This window comes from Drosophila rhopaloa, unplaced genomic scaffold (genome assembly GCF_018152115.1).
Source record: "Drosophila rhopaloa isolate 14029-0021.01 unplaced genomic scaffold, ASM1815211v1 contig_3, whole genome shotgun sequence".
NCBI lineage: Eukaryota > Metazoa > Arthropoda > Insecta > Diptera > Drosophilidae > Drosophila > Drosophila rhopaloa.
The window spans coordinates 17573486-17593821 of record NW_025335123.1 but is presented as its reverse complement, the minus strand read 5'-3'; the positions used below and the strand labels follow the sequence as shown (position 1 = coordinate 17593821).

At 42.7% G+C, this 20336-nt stretch overlaps 7 protein-coding genes across 7 annotated transcripts; 1 reads left to right on the top strand and 6 right to left on the bottom strand.

Moving 5' to 3' along the window:
- Positions 1-1845: 1845 nt before the first annotated feature.
- LOC108045200 (uncharacterized transmembrane protein DDB_G0289901) lies at positions 1846-2544 on the bottom strand. The gene has a single exon (XM_017124429.2). The coding sequence runs from the start codon at positions 2446-2448 to the stop codon at positions 2053-2055; it is 396 nt and encodes a 131-aa protein (XP_016979918.1). The 5' UTR covers positions 2449-2544; the 3' UTR covers positions 1846-2052.
- Positions 2545-4146: 1602 nt separating this feature from the next.
- LOC108045199 (vitellogenin-1-like) lies at positions 4147-5790 on the bottom strand. Its single transcript, XM_017124428.1, has 3 exons — positions 5453-5790; positions 4996-5255; positions 4147-4940 (listed from the first exon to the last, which is right to left on the bottom strand). The coding sequence occupies exons 1-3, from the start codon at positions 5673-5675 to the stop codon at positions 4248-4250; spliced, it is 1176 nt and encodes a 391-aa protein (XP_016979917.1). The 5' UTR covers positions 5676-5790; the 3' UTR covers positions 4147-4247.
- A 469-nt stretch (positions 5791-6259) lies between these two features.
- Positions 6260-8702, bottom strand: LOC108045289 (vitellogenin-1). The gene is made up of 3 exons (XM_017124569.2): positions 8408-8702; positions 7871-8130; positions 6260-7350 (listed from the first exon to the last, which is right to left on the bottom strand). The coding sequence occupies exons 1-3, from the start codon at positions 8652-8654 to the stop codon at positions 6625-6627; spliced, it is 1233 nt and encodes a 410-aa protein (XP_016980058.1). The 5' UTR covers positions 8655-8702; the 3' UTR covers positions 6260-6624.
- Positions 8703-10247: 1545 nt separating this feature from the next.
- Positions 10248-12312, bottom strand: LOC108045182 (phospholipase A1). Its single transcript, XM_017124408.1, has 3 exons — positions 12128-12312; positions 11407-11824; positions 10248-10934 (listed from the first exon to the last, which is right to left on the bottom strand). Exons 1-3 carry the CDS (start codon positions 12310-12312, stop codon positions 10248-10250), a joined length of 1290 nt encoding a protein of 429 aa, XP_016979897.1.
- A 2273-nt stretch (positions 12313-14585) lies between these two features.
- On the top strand, positions 14586-15140 carry LOC108045210 (histidine-rich glycoprotein). Its single transcript, XM_017124437.1, has one exon. It carries the CDS (start codon positions 14586-14588, stop codon positions 15138-15140), a length of 555 nt encoding a protein of 184 aa, XP_016979926.1.
- Positions 15141-15608: 468 nt separating this feature from the next.
- Positions 15609-16346, bottom strand: LOC108045180. Its single transcript, XM_017124407.1, is given in 4 exon segments — positions 15609-15877; positions 15940-16056; positions 16059-16143; positions 16326-16346. Coding segments are annotated over 4 exon segments (492 nt in total).
- Positions 16347-16801: 455 nt separating this feature from the next.
- LOC108045195 (pro-resilin) lies at positions 16802-18228 on the bottom strand. The gene has a single exon (XM_017124424.2). The coding sequence runs from the start codon at positions 18185-18187 to the stop codon at positions 16940-16942; it is 1248 nt and encodes a 415-aa protein (XP_016979913.1). The 5' UTR covers positions 18188-18228; the 3' UTR covers positions 16802-16939.
- Between the last annotated feature and the right edge of the window lie 2108 nt (positions 18229-20336).

The window sequence follows — 20336 nt, the reverse complement described above, 5'->3', positions numbered from 1 at the left end:
ATGAGCTAACCCAGAACAGAGGCATGTTTTTATAGCTACTCCAAGGCGGAAACTTCGGCTGAGTCAGCAGCCTGCCATCCCTCCAACTCCAGTCGATCTACCAATTCAACAATCCAACGACCCAACGACGATCCGAGCTCCCAAAGGAAGGTTGAGAACTGCACTTCATGTCGGCACAATGCGGCTTTGGTTGTCTGGTTTGAAAAAGTCTCAAGTACGGCGGCGCACTCGGCGGATACGCAATGTGCGCCGGCCTGGGAACATCGCGCATACGCCACCGCACCACTTGCAAACTGCTGAGCCATGGCTGCATCATTAATTGCCAGCGCACATAGCACATTTGGCCACGAAACGCCTTGCCATTTGTCTTACAAGTTTACTATTTCCATGCTAAATTCTAAGCATTTTTTTTTATTTTGCGCCGGCCGTGCAATTTGTTGTTGAATTTTTCTTAATTATTATTTTGAAGAATTTTGAAGTCTTGCCGCTTGGCGGTGTTAAGTGAAGTATGTAATTTATGGTACACATTATCCAGCGGTGTGAGAATATTTAGTGAATTAAATATATTTATAAAAAATAAAAATAAATAAAAGAAAAAAAATTCAAAAATTTTAAATTGCAACAAAAGAATTTCATTTTATTTAAGCTTACCTTTTAATTAATTAATCAGTTAGTTATTAACACCCTTTAAAAATTAAGAACTAATTAAAAGCAACGGCAAAAAAGATTACAATTAAGATTTAACCCAAAAAGTTGACATGTTTCCCAAGCCGCAGAGCATTTTAATGGTGATCATAAACAATCAATTTTCCTATAATTTTATTTTCATTTTCGGCTTTGCTCCTCGCTATTGCCATGCAATATTTGCGGCAATTAATCTTCATTTATACAGCAGCCGCAATCGAATCGCTAAACGTACGAGACACGACTCCGCAGACACTGGTTCAATGTCAATTGGCGTTCAAACATGGCTGGGTGCATGCTCAAGTGCATTACTTACCATAAATTTCATCAACTCCACTGCTGTGTGTGATGTGATGTGTCTGTGAATATGGCCAACAGCTTTTGTTTGGCTGCCAACGCGTGCTGCAGACATACATATACACACATTTTTATTGAGGTTCAACCCAGAGCCAAGTCCACAAGATAACCTCATCAAAGCCCAAAAAAAAATTGTCTGCATACAGTGGTATTTAAAAGAATTAAAGGGTTTTATCAAAAGGGCAATACTTTACAATGGCGAGAATAATACAATTTTTAAATTAATTATATGATAAACACTTAAGAAGGTGGCTTATATTTAAAAAATATTAAATCATAATTGTTTTGATCATTTTATTATGATAAAATGGCGATAATAATGATAAACTTCATTTATTACATTTTATTTCAATTATATTTTTTACATAAATCTTTCTTACATAATTTGAATGCTTTAACAACTTTTAAAATGTGCCTTCTATTTATATTAAAAGTTGAGTTAATAAAATAGTATAAAGGCTAAACAGCTTTACTCTTTTCATAGCTTTTAATTAAGCCGTAAAAAATATATGTAAAACCATGTTGTCTTCCTATTCTAATAAAGACAGGTATATAAAATGTTTATGTGGTTTTGAAAATGAAACCACAGTGCCACCGTTTCGAGATGATTATGACGATGATGATGATCTCCGCTGAACTCCAATCGCATCACCACCTTGGCCACCACGACGCTGTTCCACAATCATTTGCAAAATGCATAGAATATTGATAATTGCTCAGCCAGAGATACTCGTCTCTCAAGTTTAGAATGTTAATTGCTAGCGATCCATAATTCAAAGATGCATCATAAAAATGCTAAGTTAGTTGCATTTATGCATTTACTTTGTTTATTTATTTGTTACAAAAAAAAAGGGGAACTTAAAAACTATGTTACAAAATCGTGAAGTGTGAACCAGGTGCAAAGAGAGGGGGTTTGGGATTCGGGATTCGGGATTCGGGATTGGTATTGGGATTGTGATTGGGTTGCTGGAGCTTGGTCTCCTAGCCATGGTGACTCCTAGTCCTAGTCCTTCACCACCAGCCACTGTTGGAGCCGGAACTCGACCATCCAGAGTTGCCGCCGCCCCAGCCAGAGTTGCCGCCCCAGCCAGAGTTGCCGCCCCATCCGGAGTTGCCGCTGGTCCAGCCAGAGTTGCCGCTGCCCCATCCGGAGTTGCCACCGCCCCATCCAGAGTTTCCACCCCATCCAGCGTTACTGCTCCATCCAGAGTTGCCGCCTCCCCAGACACCACCACCGCCTCCTCCGCCCAATTTGATGACCTTGATCACCTGCGGCTGCTGGGCACTCCAGCCACTGTTCCATCCCGAACTGCTGCCGCCCCAGGGATTCGATCCCCAGCCCGAGGATCGCACCACTCCTGCGGAAACGCAGGCCACCAATGCGCAGAGTACAATGAACACCTTCATCTCGTCTTGAGTTTTGAGTTTCACGTTTTGCGTTTCGCGTTTTGCGTCCTGACTTGGTGCGTATGTAAATCCCGACTTTTCGCTGTGCGTCTCGAAGTGTGGCACTCGAATGCTGTAACCACTGGACAGCCACTCGCTATTTATCGCAAAACACTGCGAAAAGTGGCCCAGACTAATCTGGTTGAGAATCCACAAAATAAATCTCGCGGGTGGCTGGGCCAGGTCGGGTAATTGCAGTTTATTAAACCACTTTGAGCGTCCGATTCTTGACCAGGGTCAACCGCTTTACAAGCAGAAGCCACCACTTTGTAGCCATTGCCCATCAAGTCAGCCAACCATGTGGCCAAGTTGCAAAATTCGTACATAACTCACACGCTTGATGGATCATTTCCTCGCCTCGCTGCTGGCGGAAACTGCAGCAGAGCCACACACGGAGAAAAAGTAGACTACGTTTAAAAAATATTTACATTTAAATAATTCACAAGCCAAAATAAGTGGTCAAATTTTGTTTATATATTCAATAGTTCCCAGATAAAACATTAAGAAATTTACAATAAGTTTTGTTTTCTTTTTGTTGAAGTTTTGAGATTACATAAGCGTTCCCTAAAATAAATTAAGAACGGATTTAGGGGTAACTCTTTAAATTGTAGTTTTATTTTTGTTTTTATTCCTTTCTACTTTTTTTTTCAGTGCTGTCAGAGTGATCTTTGGCTTAAGCCGCTAGAGCTGGCGTCGGGTGAGTCATTTGTCAAACTGGCAGCTAAAGCCGCAAACGGAGACACTTGCAGATGGAGATGGAGATGTAGATGGAGCTGCCGATGCAGATGCAGATGCAGATCCCAGGTGAAGGGGCCAAAAAAAAAAGGAGAACCAACTGATACAGTGGAGAGATCAGCGCGAAAGGTAACTGGATCTGGGCGATGGCATTTCCTGGTCTTGATAGTCAGCTCAGGGACTTGGGAAAGCCCCGACATATTAAGAAATATATACATATTTATCCACCTTAAACTGGTCCCATTATACAACAAGTTTATAGAGCAAAAACTTTTTATTGTTAATAGACCATTACGCTCATTGAGAAGTCAACTTTCCAGTCATAAAGATGTAAATCCATCTAGGACTTCTAGGCGATTAAAGATCACCTAGAAATATGTATCATTGATACCGGCGAGATGAAATCATCGCTCCCCGGACAACAACATTCACCAATTAAGGCGGCTGACCTCAAGTCGGCTGTAAAGCTCATCTGGACCCAAACCAGATGACATCCAATTCCACTGCCAATTTCCGCCAATCACCGGTCCCACTGTACCTGGCCGCCACTCAGATACTCACATACCCAGATAATAGTCAACAGAAAAGCCAACTCCAGTCAACAGTCAACAATTATGAGCTTATGGCAGTGGCGACACCGCGGCCTCCTTTCCACATGTTGTTTATCTTTCGGTTTCCTTTCATGGGGTATGATGAATTATCCAGAATTTTTAAATGTTTTCCCCGACTTAAATGCTAAATCAACGCTTAATTATTACTGATTATTATTTGTGATTATTTATATTTATTACAACCTTGTTGTTACAACTTTGCTATCTCACCACTATCCTTCGGTTTGGCACAAACAGTATTCAGACTTCGTGATACTCGTCCATTCCGTCTTTTGACTTTGCATAAGCATAATAAACACAACTTTAATTGAATTGTCAACGCTTAGAATGCGATTTACATGGCCATAAAAAAACTACAAGTTAGAAAAAAAAACAATACATAATACTAGCTTAAGGAATAAAAGAAGGGGAGAATCAGGGGGCCGAGGCCGCTGAGGAATCGGGGCACTTGCCGCACTGCTCCAAGTGGGCGGATCTTACACTGGAGGAGTGTATTCCGAAGGGCGAAGAGGCCCTGACCTCCGCGAAGTAGTTACCCTTGATATTCTGCGGCACGTCGTAGCCCATGGGCACCCCGTTCCCGGAGCAGCGGAATTCCCTGAGCTTGGACATCGACGTGCAGCGCGTGGCCATGAAGTTACCCTCATTCCCGGGATACACAGTCTCCGCGTAATATTCCCAGGATCGTTGGTGGGCACAGGACGCCGAGAGACAGCCCGCGGGCAGAGGTCCGGTTCCGCCCGGATAGAAGTCCACATCGCCCAGCGGATCCCGCTTTCCCATCACCCCGGAGTTGCTATGGATCACGTCGACGAAGCGGCCATCTCCGCGCATGAGACCCGAGAGCACTTCACCCTCGTTGAAGCACGGCTTGGCCGGATCCAGTCCGGTGATCCGGGGCACCAGCTGACCAGTCAGGCGATGCAGGTGCCGCCCCGCGGATCCCACTATGTGGGCGCCCAGGCTGTGGCCAATCAGGTGGATGTTCTCCACGGGCATCAAGTCCAGCAGCTTCACCAGCCCGAGGGCTATGTTCTCGCCGATCTCCTCCGTGTTGAAGGCCGACCACGTGTACAGGGTGTTCACGAATCGAGCTGCATCTACAGCCTGCAATTAGTGGGTATTATACAATGAAATTAACTATAATTCATTCACTACTCACCACAAAGTTGACATCGCCGCGACAGTTGAAGGCCTTTGAGAACACATCTATGGTCTCCGATTTATTGACGTTGGTGGTCCATCCGGTGGCCAGGATGACCACCTTCTTCTTGGGATCGAACAGAGGGCTCTTCCACATGTCCTCCGGACTTGTGAGCGGAAAGCTGGTGTTTGTGCATGCCGTTTGCAGCTGGAAGTGCATCTGATTGATGTCCGGCGTAAATTTCGACTGGAGTTTGTTGGAAGCCAGCGCCTGGGAACCTGGAAAATTGCATTATTTATAAGGATGTCTATAATTTAAATACCCTGTTTCCTATAAATTATTTAATTTAAAGAAAAGGAATATATTAAAATCTCCTGAAATCTTTAATTAAAAAGTGTATTTTTTGGCAACCATAAAAAAATAACAAAATTTTAATTTATTCTGATCAAAATTCCCGCAATTAAAAGTTACTCACACATAAGATTCACGGCGGAGGCCATGAGCTCGAGGGGATAGCCGGCGATGAGCTGAATGCTGCCATCGAGGATTTCTTGGGTCGTGGGCAGCAGGCTGGGATTCAGGATGCTGGTGCCGATGTTCCAGAGGTTTTTAATGAAATCCGTGACTGACTCATGCGAGGGAACCAAGAGGAGCACGAGCACCAGGAGAGAAAGCATCGTTGGCGTAAGTCGTTCCATTCTGGAAGGGATCTGGACGAGTACTGAGTGCCGGAAGCCCAGTGACAACCGTATTTATAGCTCCAAATCTTTTGTTTTAAAAGAAGAAATTAGTTCTCAATTTTATCTGTCAATTTAAGAGGTCATGAGTATTCTCCAGAATACTTGAACCCTCTAATCGGCGAATTGATAGTGACACACAGGATGAATACTTTTGGGATTTCACAATAAACATTCAAGGTCGATTTTTGAGCCCCTTGCCACTGATACACTGAAAAATATTTATAGTCCTTCGAATTTGGCTTTCACGGAAATAATAATCTCTTAATGAATTACATTTAATTTGTTCAATCAGAATTAATATTTCTATAGATTTATTTATTGAAAATATAATATTAAATCTATTGACTAAGCTAAGAAGCAGCTTTTCTGATTCATAATGTCCGATCCTAAATATTAAAATAAAAACAAATAATGAACTGAAGTCTAATCGGACAATGGCCGAAACAAAAACAATTTACGACTCAAAATATATTCGTGATGATTTTGATACATACTTTTTATGGGATTTTTAAGCGAGTATAGTAAAACGAAACAAGTATATATCCAGTAAATCCGCACTATGCAATCATATATTTTAAAACAACAAGGTAAAATAAAGTATAAAACAATGTAACAAGCTTTAAATAATATACATTTTGTATTAGTATTTATTTGAATGGGCACATGTTTGCTATTTATAACGCCTCGCAATCGTATCAATATCCATCAGTATCACTTAAGCGAGATTCCAACTTCGCGATTCTCATTCATTCAACAATAAACATAAATTTATTTGAATTGTCAACGTGTAGAAGGAAATAGCATATCGACCACAATGGGGTTAGTCTTGGCCACAAATAAAATACTAATTAAAAAAAAAAACAAGGCTAATACTAGCTTGGGATAGAAAACAGGAGGATGGGATGCCTCAGAACCAGGACCGCGATTTCGCCGTGGTTGAAATCGGCGCCGGGGTCGTTGAGGAATCGGGGCACTTGCCGCACTGCTCCAAGTGGACGGATCGCACACTGGAGGCGTGCTTTCCGAAGGGCGGAGAGCCGCTGACCTCCAAGAAGTAGTTGCCCTTGATATTCTGCGGCACAGCGTAGCCCATGGGCACCTCGTCGCCGGGACAGCGGAATTCCCGGAGCCGGGCTATCGAACTGCAGCGCGTGGCCATGAAGTTGCCCTCATTCCCGGGATACACGGTCTCCGCGTAATACTCCCAGGATCGGGCGTGGGCACAGGTCACCGAGAAACAGCCCGCGGGCAGGGAACCCATTCCGCCCGGATAGAAGTCCACATCGCCCAGCGGATCCCGCTTGCCCAGCACCCCGGAGTTGCTATGGATCACGTCGACGAAGCGGCCATCTCCGCGCATGAGACCCGAGAGCACTTCACCCTCGTTGAAGCACGGCTTGGCCGGATCCAGTCCGGTGATCCGGGGCACCAGCTGGCCAGTGAGGCGATGCAGGTGCCGTCCCGCAGATCCCACTATGTGGGCGCCCAGGCTGTGGCCAATCAGGTGGATGTTCTCCACCGGCATCAAGTCCAGCAGCTTCACCAGCCCCAGGGCTATGTTCTCACCAATCTCCTCCGTGTTGAAGGCCGACCACGTGTACAGGGTGTCCACGAATCGAGCTGCATCCACCGCCTGCAATTCAGATGTATTTTTAATTATCGAAAAAATGTTATCGGTCATTTTGTAAATTTAACCATTTTGAACTCATTTCTTGATTCACTATTGACTCATTCTTAACTTTCTTTATTTTTCTTTCTTCGTAAGTTTAAAGCTGATTATTGAAAAAGCTTGGAAATTAGTGGATATTTATTTTTAATTGGTTTAACTTAATAATTGAATCATGTGTTATTATGAATGACTTTAATTCAAAAAATAAATTTTAGAGCATGACGCCAAGTTGATTAAATTAATATTACATGTATTCAATGCGGAAAACATTTAGATTAAGTCCAGGGCTAATAGGTTGAACTTGTTTGTAGAACAAACTAATCTTTTCAACGTCTTATCAATCGGAAACTTATTAATAATACAAATGTATATTAAAAACTAGTTTTCTAGTTGATTATTTAAAATAACCTATATTAACCCTTTAAGGCATACATTATCTATCTGTTTCCAATAATAAATTAAATTAAATTAATTTAGTACTCACCACAAAGTTGACATCGCCGCGACAGTTGTAGGCCTTTGAGAACACATCGATGGTATCCGATCCATTGACGGTGGTGGTCCATCCGGTGGCCAGGATGACCACCTTCTTCTTGGGATCAAACAGAGGGCTCTTCCACATGTCCTCCGGATTGGTGATCGGAAAACTGGTCTTTGTGCATGCCGTTTGCAGCTGGAAGTGCATCATTTTGATGTCCGGGGTAAATTTCGACTTGATTTTGTTGGAAGCAAGCGCCTGGGAACCTGCGTAAATAGATTAAATGGGGATGATTTTTATATTATTAATACCTCATTGCATGGTACAAATGTACACCCAAAAGCTTTTTTTTTAAGAAAAGTGAGTTAACAAAAATCGAAATTTAAAGAAAGAAAAAGTGTTTACAATTTAACGCAAAAGACACCAAAATCAACGACCTAATGCCGGCCAAAAAATTAGATTGACGCAAATAGGTCACCAGAAAACGCAAGTACAATAATCTAAAGTATATAGGTGATATATTTCCCTCCAGAAGATACTTACAGATGACACTTAGGGAGGTGGAGACGAACTCGAAGGGATAGCCGGCGATGAGTTGTTTGCTGCCATCGATGAGACCTTGGGGCGTGGGCAGCAGACTGGGATCCACGATGCTGGTGCCCACATTCCCGATGGAATCAATCACATCCGGCAGGGTCCATTCGATGGAGTGCGAGGGAGCCAGGAGCTGGAGGAGGAGCACGAGCACGAGCACCAGGGGCGGAAGCATTTTTGGCGCGATTCGTCCCATTCTGGACGAGAACTCAACGAGCACTGAGTGCCGGAAGCCAAGTGACAATCGTTTTTATAGCCTCGAGAGGGAGAAACGGAATACGACACTTACATCGCCTAATATATAAATAATTCCACTCAACTGTGACCATATCGATGTGTTTTCCGATCAGATAAGGTGCACTTGTCACTTAATTTGTTTCCATTTCGATTCGTCGCCTTCGCCACATCTCGTCGAGAAATCGAGATCGGGCTAAAAGCAAGCTGTACTCGCATGTCCCGAGCTAATCTGAATACATTTCAGTTCTAATCGAAAACTAAAGCAAGTCGCAGGGCATTAGAAATTATGAAGACAACGCCCTGTTATGCACTCGGCGCTCAACCGATGGGCTTAATACCCTTTCACACTCCATTATCAGCATCAAAATTCGATTTCTAAAATATTTGTTTTTACAGCCGAAAATAGATTCTATTTTTATCTGAAAAACAAACACCGGATCTAAGAGTTCGTAGGTATGAACCCTCTAATCGCTGAACTGATAGTGACAGTATTTCTTGGATTTCCCCAAAATCGGCAGACGACTGGCTTGGCCCGTGCCACTGATAGTGTATCATGATGTACACTGAGAAAATTTTAATTTGGGTCTTACAAAAATAATACTGCCTAACAAATTAACAAATTATTCAATTACCCTGTATATTCTTAGAGACCTATCAACTACACATTTTTTGTTAATATTTTATCAGCTAATCAGTTACAAAATAAAAATTTAATAAAAATACAAGAATAAAATGTAAAACGAATACACATGTATGTATTGAAATCTAGTCCAATTATGGCAATTTTAAAGTCTAGCTATTTTATGGATTTATTTTTGCAGTGCAAGGTTAATTCTCACGTATTTGACATCAAATGCTGCTGCCGGTTACGACAACAGAACCATATTAATGCGGGCCCATTGCTGACTACTTATTTCCCATTCCGTATTCCCCGATCTCGGCGCCCCAATCTCCAAGCCATTGTCATTTTGTCAACGTGCCCTGCGCAATTTTTGTGGATCCGAAACAAAAAGACGTCACAAAAGAGTTAACTTTGGGTTGACATCAGCGTTCTCCAATTTCTCACACAAATCACGGACCGATTCCAAAATATCCGGAAGAGGGCAGAGGGGCTCGCCTGCGGTTTGTCCTTGAAATTATCGGGATTAACCCTTTGGTAGCTGTGCTGCCTAACAATTGAGAGATACATCTTGTGTAAGTATTGTACATCTTGTAAGTTATCTCGCATACTGACTTATCTCTCATCGCTTTTGAATAAAATTAGCTTGCTTACACAAGGGATGAAAATAATTTAAATGGCTTTCAATATTATTCAGAAATAAATCTACATATAGAGATAAAAAATATTAAGCATGTAGATTTATTGAACATAATATTTAATAGCTTGTTAGAAGTTCTGAGCGAAAGTTGTTAAGTAATATGGATTTCATCAGAAATAAGTCTTAGTTGGTAGAAAGTGGGTATTTTAGGACTTTGAGCTATATAACACTGACTTAAATTTGGTTTCTATACTATTTTTATAATTTTTAGAATATTTATCTAGGCAAATAAGTTAGGAACAGGCTCCGCATGCAGTATTGGAGTGGGTGAAGGTCTGCGGATTGGCATTCTGGCCATAGGGCTCCGCTCCATTGGCGCCCACGTAGAACAGGCCCAGTTCCGTGGACTTGGCGGCATAGCCCATCACGGTCCGCGTGTCCCGGCAATAATGTCCAAGTAGGAGCTCCGAATAGCGATCACATTGCCTGCCCAGAAAGTCGTTCGCATTCGTGGGATAAACCGTTTCCGTCCAGTAGTCCACGGCCCGCTGATGCGAACAGCTAATGGACGTAAGGCCCTCGCAGCCCGCCTTGAATGGAATCCGCCCCTGGACAAAGAAATCCGCATCGCCGGCTCTTTTCGGTGAACCCAGCATGCCGGGATTCGAGTGGATAATGTCCACGAACCGGGCATCTCCACTCCGCAATCCCTCCAGATCGTTGCCGTCGTAGAAACAGGGATTGGCCGGGTCCAGTCCGGTTATTCGCCTCAGGGCCAATCCCCCCGACATTTGCCGGTAGTTCCGACCTGCGGATCCTGCTATCTGGGCGCCCAAACTGTGACCCACCAAATGCAACTGGTTGGTCACATAAGTCCGGTTCAGCTGGAGAAGGGCCTTGGCTAGACTGGCCCCAATAACCTCGGTATTCAAGGCCGACCATGTATACAGGGTGTCCACAAAGTCAGCTGCATCCAGAACCTAAAAAAAATATGGTAGTTATGTGTGGAACCAGGATTTTATGTGCTTAAATGCTCCAATTGAGATTGTCTCATATATTCTATATTTTAAAACTTAATTTCATGTCCGTATTTATATCTTTATCTTTAGGAATATGCATATTGTTAAGAATATCACTATATCACTAGATTCTTAAATTATTTATTTATTTATTTCCGCTTTTTTAATCAATACCCTGAGAAATAATTTTCATATGTTGGAATGTCATACATCGTTTAATTCGTTATAAAATTTCCAATCAAGTGGTATTCTCAGAAAAAAAATTTAAAAAAAAATATTTCGCAAAAAATCATATTTTTAGCAAAATAAATTTTCGCGAAAATCCGGAAACACCTTTGTAAGGGATTTCAAAACACTAGCAATATCTTTAGTAACCTCTTATATATGTTTATCTTTAAATATGATAAAATTGTATCTTTATCTTTGGACTCACCAAAACATTGGTATCATTGCGACAAGCATAGGCCTTGACCACGGGTCCGCTGTTCGAATCGTTGATGCTCGTCCTCCAGCCGGTGATAAACAAGACCGTAGGTCGATCCTGATAAAATCCCGGAGTGGTCCACAGGTCCTTAGCCTGAGCCAGAGGAATACTGACATTCCGGCACTCGAATTCGGTGCGAAGCAGAAACCTCAGGCGCGACACATCCGGAATGAGTTTGGACCTCACCACGCCGAGATCGACGATGGTGCTGCATATATAGTTTAGGGTGGAGAAGGCTATATCCAGGGGCAGGCCGATGAACAGCTGACGCAACTGATCCTGCAGGCGATCCACGATCAGATCCTTATATGAATTTGGAAGCTGTCGCAAATTCAGGGTATTAGTTTCCTCAAATCTCGAAATTTCCCTATCGATAAAAAACCCATTTTTACAAAAGCTTGTGTTCTTGGTCCTTAAGAAATCCAAAACTATATCCTTTTCAGAACTGGATGTATATAAGTCATTATTTTCCAAAGAAGTCCTATTTTTAGAGCTGTCATTCCTTGTTATTTTTTCGTTTATTGTTTCCGGTATTTGAGTTTCCAAGCTATCTATACTTTGCGAAATGGATATGTTTCGTATTTCATTTTTTAAAACATCTACATTTAGGGAACCGAATTTATTTATTATTTTCTCATATGGAGAACCAAATTCCATTGAGTTATCGGACTGTAAGTTATCCACAATTGAAGAAGTCGACTCGTTAGAATTTTTGCTGTGCCAATTTTTTGCTGATAAAGTTTCTATTGGAACATCCGCACTCTGAGAAACAGATTGCTTTATAGTCTCTGCCCTTATGGGCTCTGAAATCGGAGCCAGCACCACCAGCAGCACCACAAGAACCGGAAAAGACATGGTTATCCGAGAGACACTGGATAAAACTCAGTCATGGCTAGCTTTTTATATGTAGACCAAGTGATAAACCTTTCTTTTTTGCAAATTCAAGTGAAATTTATGACCCACTGACATATAGATGTGTTGTTCTAAGACACGACTCCACGATATAGCCCACGATACACGTGTCCGAGCTTCACGATCTACTTTTGACTTGCAAAATCCAGGTAGCAATCGCATAATTTCCAAGCAAATATTTTGCGTTAGGAAATGTGGCTCTGGCTGCCAAAAAGCGATCCACCTAATAACCACTTCGCTTCGCTCCCAATTGCCCGATCCTCAACTCGCCGCCCCCACCATCAACACAAAAACAAAAAAAAAATTAAACACAAAACACAAAACAAGCGGTGCTATTACATTGGTAATTTGTGGTGTTGCTACCGTCGTTGATGTTGCCGGCACGCAACCCGCCAGCAACATCGCCGATCGCCGGCAACAGCAGCAATCAGAAGCGACGGGAGTTGGCCATTGGAATGGTGGACTCACAAATTAATACTACCCAATTAATCACACTGGCCGACTTGGAAAGCATACTAGAATGCAAGGAGGACTAGGTGTTGCTACACCCAAAAATAAAATAAATTGATAATGTCATCTTAATGTCAACTTAATTCTGTGGTAATGCAAAATAGGTATCTTACATATAAATAAGCTTAACAATGTATTACATTTGAATACTGTAATGATATGCAGTTGTTTTTAAGTTTAAACACTATTACATTATACCAGAATTTGCAGTTTATTGGAAGTCATACACTTAATATTTAACTTACTTAACTGAATAAAATTGCCCTGTTCTTTGTTTTAAGATATTACAATTTAAATACAATAATTTCCCCAGAACCTGAATTCCTTGAATTATATTTTATAAGTTAGTTTTAGTTAAGATATGTTATAGTAAATTTTATATTTTATTCACTTGAATTATTGTTGGAAAAAGCACCCAAAGTTCGTTGCAGTCCGGTTTTTTTTGGTTTTTGGCAATTTATTCGCACATTTCGCGTTGAATTGCCGGCAGGCACAATCGACAAATGTTTATATGTACATCGCTTGCTGTTTTGTTTCGCTTTTCCAACTTTTGCAATCTTCCAGACACTGGTGCTCCATATACGTAGTATCTATACCTAGTTGGGAATATGGGTGAGTGTGTCAGACGCATGGGGCTGTTGGCTTTTTTTTGAATCAAGCGCGGGGTTTTCGCTCTGCTGGCTTCTTGTGATTTTAATTGCAGTCAAGACTCTCATAAAATCGAAATCAATTCAGATTGCTCTATATCCATTAGGCTATATTACCCCAAGTGCCAACGAGGGTGGTTAAGATATAACTACATGTAATATGGGCTTAGTGTAAGCAAATGTTTCTTGATTTATTTGTATAGAGTTTTAGTTTTACTTTGTTGCGTTTCCTTTATTTTATAATACAGACTCTATGGTTTCTTTCGTGGGTGAAACTCCTTAAAAGGCTACCCAGGATTTCAGAATAATCTGGTATGAATGCCGCATTATTTCTGAAATAAGCTCCGCAAATAGTGAATTGCACTTTTGGCCACTTTGCACAATGGACATGTCTCACTGCATTGTTTGCGGCCGAGAAATATATACCCAAGAAATACGAGTGTATGTGAATGGGTCTTTATATTTGCCATTCTACTTCCACTATTTGCTGTTGATAAACCCAATTAGTTGGCCTGTGCCAAAAAAAAAATGTAAGCTTCCGCCTCGAGTGCAAATATGCGGAGGGTTAAGGCCCACAGGGATGCCATAAATGACGCAATGGGCGAAAAGCATCGAGAACGGGCCTAATAATGGCCAAAAAAAAAAAAAAAACAAAATTAATAATAACAGAGAAGACGAAAATTATTACGTATACGCACCATTGCAACAGGCTTTTCAATGGCCCCGCCACTTAGACGTCGACGTAATGCGGAGTAAGTGCAGCAAATTATCAGCTCCAGCCGAACGAGCGACTGCCACGAGGCAGATGTCCGTTGCAACATTTTTTTTTTCTGTGTTTTTCGCTTTTCGCCAAACAAAAGACTGTGTAAAAGTCAGTGGAAAATGCAGGAAAATGCGGCATGTATTTGCGGTCGAATGTGAGTGCTCGAAGCATATAAAACCAAATGCAGTTGAGAGCAGTAAATTAGTTGACTCGAAACATTTCGCTGCGTCGGTTAAACCCATTGCAAATAGATATTTTTTTTTGGTAAAACAATCAGAAAGAAAAGCCCCACCACTATGTTCACCTACCGCCAGAAACTGATGATCCTGCTGGGCCAACTGCTGCTGCTGGGCATCCAGAGTTATCCCTTGGGCGAGGACCTGTCCTCCAGTGTGGTCCACTCGGCGGGTCTGCTGGGTCACTATGCCGGCGGTCTGACTGGCGGCGAGGCCCTGTCCAAGCTGGACTTCAGCTCATCCTCCCACGAGTTTGACGCCTCCGCGGATCACGACCACCTGGGCTCCCTGGGCGATCACCTGGGCGAGGAGGGCTTCCCGGCGGACTACGGCAGCAGCGATGCCGGCGAGGAGTACGCCGAGGCCAGCGAGGTGCACTCCCACTACGAGGACCACGACCACGACCACGACCAGAAGGCCGTGCCCGGCATCGACCATGGCAAGGGCGCCTTCAGCTACAGCACTCTGTACGAGTTCAAGGATCGGGACGAGCACGAGCTGCACCACATCCAGCACCAGGCCCTCGAGCAGCAGGTGGAGCACCAGCACCAGGCGGAGCACGACCACGACCACCATTTGGACTTGGACCACCACCAGCTGGAGCATCTCTACTAAGACTGTGATAGTCTCGCACCCAAGACCTAGCAAAATGCTCAAAGATTATTGTATTCTAAATCTGTTTTTTTTTTTGTTTATTATTGATTATTGAAATAAAACTAAGTTAAAACGAATTTGAGAAACACTTTTTGGGGCTAAAAATATAAGCCAACCTAAAAGGTTATTATGCAGAGGGTATTATAATTTCATTCGAAAGATTGCATAGCGGTGAACGGCAAAAAAAGTTAGCAAAAAGCCTTTTCCCTTTTGTTTTTTTGCTAAGACAAATTGTCTAATTTTCTTTTTACCTTAAAAATCCCCTATATTGTTTTTATAGCAAGTTTATTAAATGTCTGAGTAAAACAAAGAGAATCGAAGACAATAAAAAATACAAAAACAAAACCTTTGGCTATAAACAAAATAGGCCAGTTGGATAATAATAATTTATGGTGGCTAGTCAATGGTTTTTCGATGAACCCTAGCCATCTAGCGACCATGGGAGTGGACAACCTGATGCTGGGGCAATTTGAGCTGCGAAAAGTCCACATTATCGCTGACCAAAATTCGGGGCTCGTGGATCGTTGGTATCGATGAGTGTGGCAGGTGCGAAGCGGTCAAGGTGTCCACATAGAAATGCGGCCAGGGATTTCCCAGTGACGAGGAGTGGACATTGGGCACCAGCAGCAATTGCGGCTGCTCTGTATCCGGAGCTAGCTGGAGAACCCCCGAGCTAATGTGTATGGCTGGTCCATAGGCTGCTGATATATACATAATAGTATACAAGTCTCTAATTTCAATGAAAATTACTCATACGCACCGTGGCTGGCCAGATGTTCCTGCTCCACCGCATGACCACAAGCTGAGGCTACGACAACCACCGCTAGAATAAACAATTGAACCACAAGCACTTGCATTTTGTTTGACCAACTCTTCGGGGAATCCCAGCTTTTATATTCGTCGGCGAACGGAAGTTCTTGGTCGTGGCTGAACGCCCATCGGTGACACTTTTGGCTGACTGCACCTCAAATCATCACAATCCCACACGAATCGCATGACACGTCGTCGATAAAGATCGTCGAATATATTTACAATTTGAAATCGATTACGCGTAGAGTACTATTAATTTGGAAAACACTTTATTATTTTAATATTTCACCTTAAAAGCTTTCCAAAACATTCAATAAAATGTGTTTTACTTAGTACAAGATCAATTATATTTTGCATTCTATATATTATTATAATGCCATAATTAATTTGACATTCTAAATACTTATTTAATTATATATGATATTTATTTAATTATATTTTTGATTTTTATTTAACAAAAATGGAAGCTTGACGTGTAAAAAATTTAAATGGTAATTAGCAATCTTAGTAGATCTCAACCCAGAACACTGTCCCTCTGCCAATATATCGATCTTAACCTCGCTCTCAGGGCCTACTTCTCAATCTCTTCAGATCCGGAATCGGAATATGAATCGCCACCGATTCGTTGGGAGTTAGCAACAGGGTGCTAATTTCGTTTAGAATCAATAACACAATGAACCACGCCGGTGGAGAGCCATGAAAAAACCCCGAAAAAGTATAGATATTCATCAGCAGACAGACAAGTCGTCTGAGATTCTGGCGATTACATAAGATTATAAAGACATAAAGACCTGATATCGGTTATGTTGATTTATTTTATGTACACATCGATCGAACAAAAAAAATACAATTATTCGCTTTAGAACTAGAAAAAAAATAGTTGAGTACGGTTAGGTTAGGATGGAGTTCTGGATCCCCCAAGTGGCATAGATCTGCAAGGGTTCCACGACCTAGCAGCCCACCAGCTTCTCGAAAATGCCGCCACGCTTCCAGCCGCCATTGAATCCGCCAGAGAAGCCAGCATTGGAGCCACCATTGTAGCCACCGTTGTAGCCACCGTTGTAGCCTCCGTTGTAGCCAGTGTTGTAGCCACCATCGTAGCCACCACTTGATCCGGAGGATGCGGAAGCGGAGGAGGAGGCACTGGAGTAGCCGGACTGAACGGCCGGTGGTCCGTACACCTGGGCGGGGGCACGGTCCTCATCGACAATCAGCTTGATGGTCTTCACCACCTGTTGGCTCTGCGGCTGCGGGGCGTAGGAGACGGGAGCGGGTGCGGGGGCGTAGCTGATGGGCGCCGGAGCTGGGGCCGCGTAGCGCACCACTGGCGCCGGGGCGGAATAGGACACAGCGGGAGCGGCCTGGATGCGAACCACGGGAGCGGGAGCAGGGGCGGAATAGCTGACAGCGGGAGCAGAGTAGGTCACGGGAGCAGGAGCGGAGTAAGTCACCGGAGCGGGAGCTGGAGCGGAGTAGGTCACAGCGGGAGCAGCCTGAACACGCACCACTGGAGCGGGAGCAGAGTAGGTCACAGGAGCGGGAGCAGGAGCGGAGTAGGTCACTGCGGGAGCAGGAGCGGAGTAGGTCACAGCGGGAGCTGGAGCAGAGTAAGTCACAGCGGGAGCAGGAGCGGAGTAAGTCACAGCGGGAGCAGGAGCGGAGTAGCTCACAGCGGGAGCTGGTGCAGAGTAACTCACTGGAGCAGGAGCGGAGTAGGAGCTGGCACTGGCGCTGGAAGAAGCACTCGAAGAGTAGCCTCCATAGTTGCCACCATAGCCGGCCGAACGTCCGTAATCGTAAGAGGGCTGCTCCACCACCTTGATGACCTTGATGACCTGCTCGCCACCGCCATAGCCGCCTCCATAGCCACCGCCATAACCACCTCCATAGCCGCCTCCATAGCTGCTGCTGCTGGCGGATGACGAGGAGGAGGAGCTGCCATATCCAGAATTGTACACCGGACGGCTGGGCTGGCTGTAGTAGCCCTGGTTGTATCCTCCGGAGTAGCCACCGCTGCCATAGCCGCCACTATAGCCACCACCACCGCCGCTGGAGTAGCCACCGCCGCCGGAGCTGCCGCCACCCAGACCACCGCCAATGGCCTTGAGCAGGGCCAACTTGGCGCCCAGGAGGGCGTCCGAGGGAACTGGGGCCGCGATGGCCAAAAGGGCTAGCGAAACGCAAACGTACAGCTTCATGGTAATACTGGATATGCTGGTGATGCTGCCGGCAACCTGAACGAAACTCAACTGATGTCCCAAATCGAGACGGGGCACTAATTTATAGTCGGCCAGCAGTTCGTACCCATCTCACCTGTGTGTTTGTGTAGTTCTAACCTATGCTGCGGCCAACGATACGAGATCAACCCCCCCTCCCCCTCCCCAACCGAATATTGCTGTTTGCTTAATTCATAAATGGTTACTTATGGGCCAAGACGAGACAAGACGACAAAATAAATCAGATATATGGGCGGGGCTGTGAGCCACCGGCTGTCTGTCACCTCAACTACTTAACCATCAAGTGAGATATTTTCTCGCATCTCCCGTGGCACGGCAAAAAATAGTTAAATAAATCCACGGCCCAAGAGCGTTACGGATTCGCAAGAAGCTCAGGTAATTCCCCAACACTTAAATTGGCACTGAGGAAAATGTTTGGATACATTTAATTGTCAGAGATTTTAAGAGCAGATAAAAAACGATCTTAAACATTCCCAAAAAGGTTCGTTTTATTTGATAACAAATTATATATATAGGTTTTAATCGACACTAAATATTAATCAAACTAAGGTATGCAATTAAGGAAATCCTATGAGTCATTCAAAATTATTTTAGAATATTTGTTATCTGTGACATGGAATCTTAAGAATGTCAACAAACGATTGGGAAATTCAGCCAGACAATTCAATGTGAGTTGCATATTTATTGTCTCATTTATTTATTGTCCCAATTTGAGTAAAGGTGTTTTCAGGCATTAAAAACTTGATGTACACATTTAATTATACAGTAGTATTAGTCACATTTCAATTCATTCAATTGATTTATTTCAACACTAAACAAGAACCATATTAAAATGCATATATGTTTAAGAATAAAGATGTCTAAACATTTTTTTTCGGATATGTATTTCCAAAATACACTTTTGAGAACTAAACACAAACCTTATCATTTCTCGCAGTGCACGCTGGCACATGTGCGTGGCCAGTGTATTGGCATTGTCACTCATTCAGCCCCCGAATCCAATGCATGACTCCACGTAGTCAAGGGGCTCAACGGGTTGAATACTCGCCAATATCCAAATATCCAAAAAACTAAAAATCCAAATAACCCAAGCACGCCCAGAAATCTTCGCTCATCTCGGATTTCGACCCGAAAACCTGTCCTCGTCGGCCACGTCCACATTTTCTGACGTATTTCCTCCCATCTGAGATCAAATATTACATATATGTAAATGTCGGTTTTGGGCGCTTTATTCTTTGTTTTTTCATCTATTAATCTAGACTGTTATGCAAATTGGGTCAACAAAAAGAAGCATCAAAGCACCAAAGATGTTTCATCTGGCGAAATTTTATGTTCCCATAATTTGACAACTGGTTTTTGGCCAAACACGAGAGTATCGTAAAATCCACTTTTAAGGAATGATGCGTGGAATTTTAGGCATACAAATTTGCAGCATACATAAGTAATTTTTATTTGTGTTCTTTTTCAACAAGATGCTGGGATTCTTTTTCACTAGCTTCACAGCTCTTCAAATACAGTGCGTTAAGAAAATATTGTGCTTTTTATTGCAACTATAAAATATTTATAAAATAGGAAAAAGTTCTAGATTTATACATACATATATACATAAAAATATTTTTATAAAATTTTCAAAAATAAATTGTGCAAGATTAATTTTTAAATCAATTTGGATTTTATGAAACTATCGTACAAAAATCTGTTTTGTAATAATGTTTTTATTCTCAACTTACTATCTTGCAATATTTCCAAAAGTATCTTTCATAAAATAACAGTATAATTGTAACTAATAATAAAATTAGTTTTCACTATGCTTAAAAACGAATTACTTGATATTACTTTTAATGTGTTACCCTGGTTAAAAACAATGTATGCTGAAAACAGCCTTACATTTCAGAAACTTGGTGTATTTTCTCTATTTTTGTTATATTTCTTTTTTAGCGAGCATGGCAAATATTAAATCATAGCCAATTTACACATTCCCATTTACAGACTGTGTGGTTTTTTCTCCCGGCATTTGTGGTGTGGTGTATTTCGTTGGCCTTCTGTGGTCTCAATGGGTCGAGTGGTCCAAGTGGTTGGAGTGGCTGCGACATATGTGCCTGGAGATCGA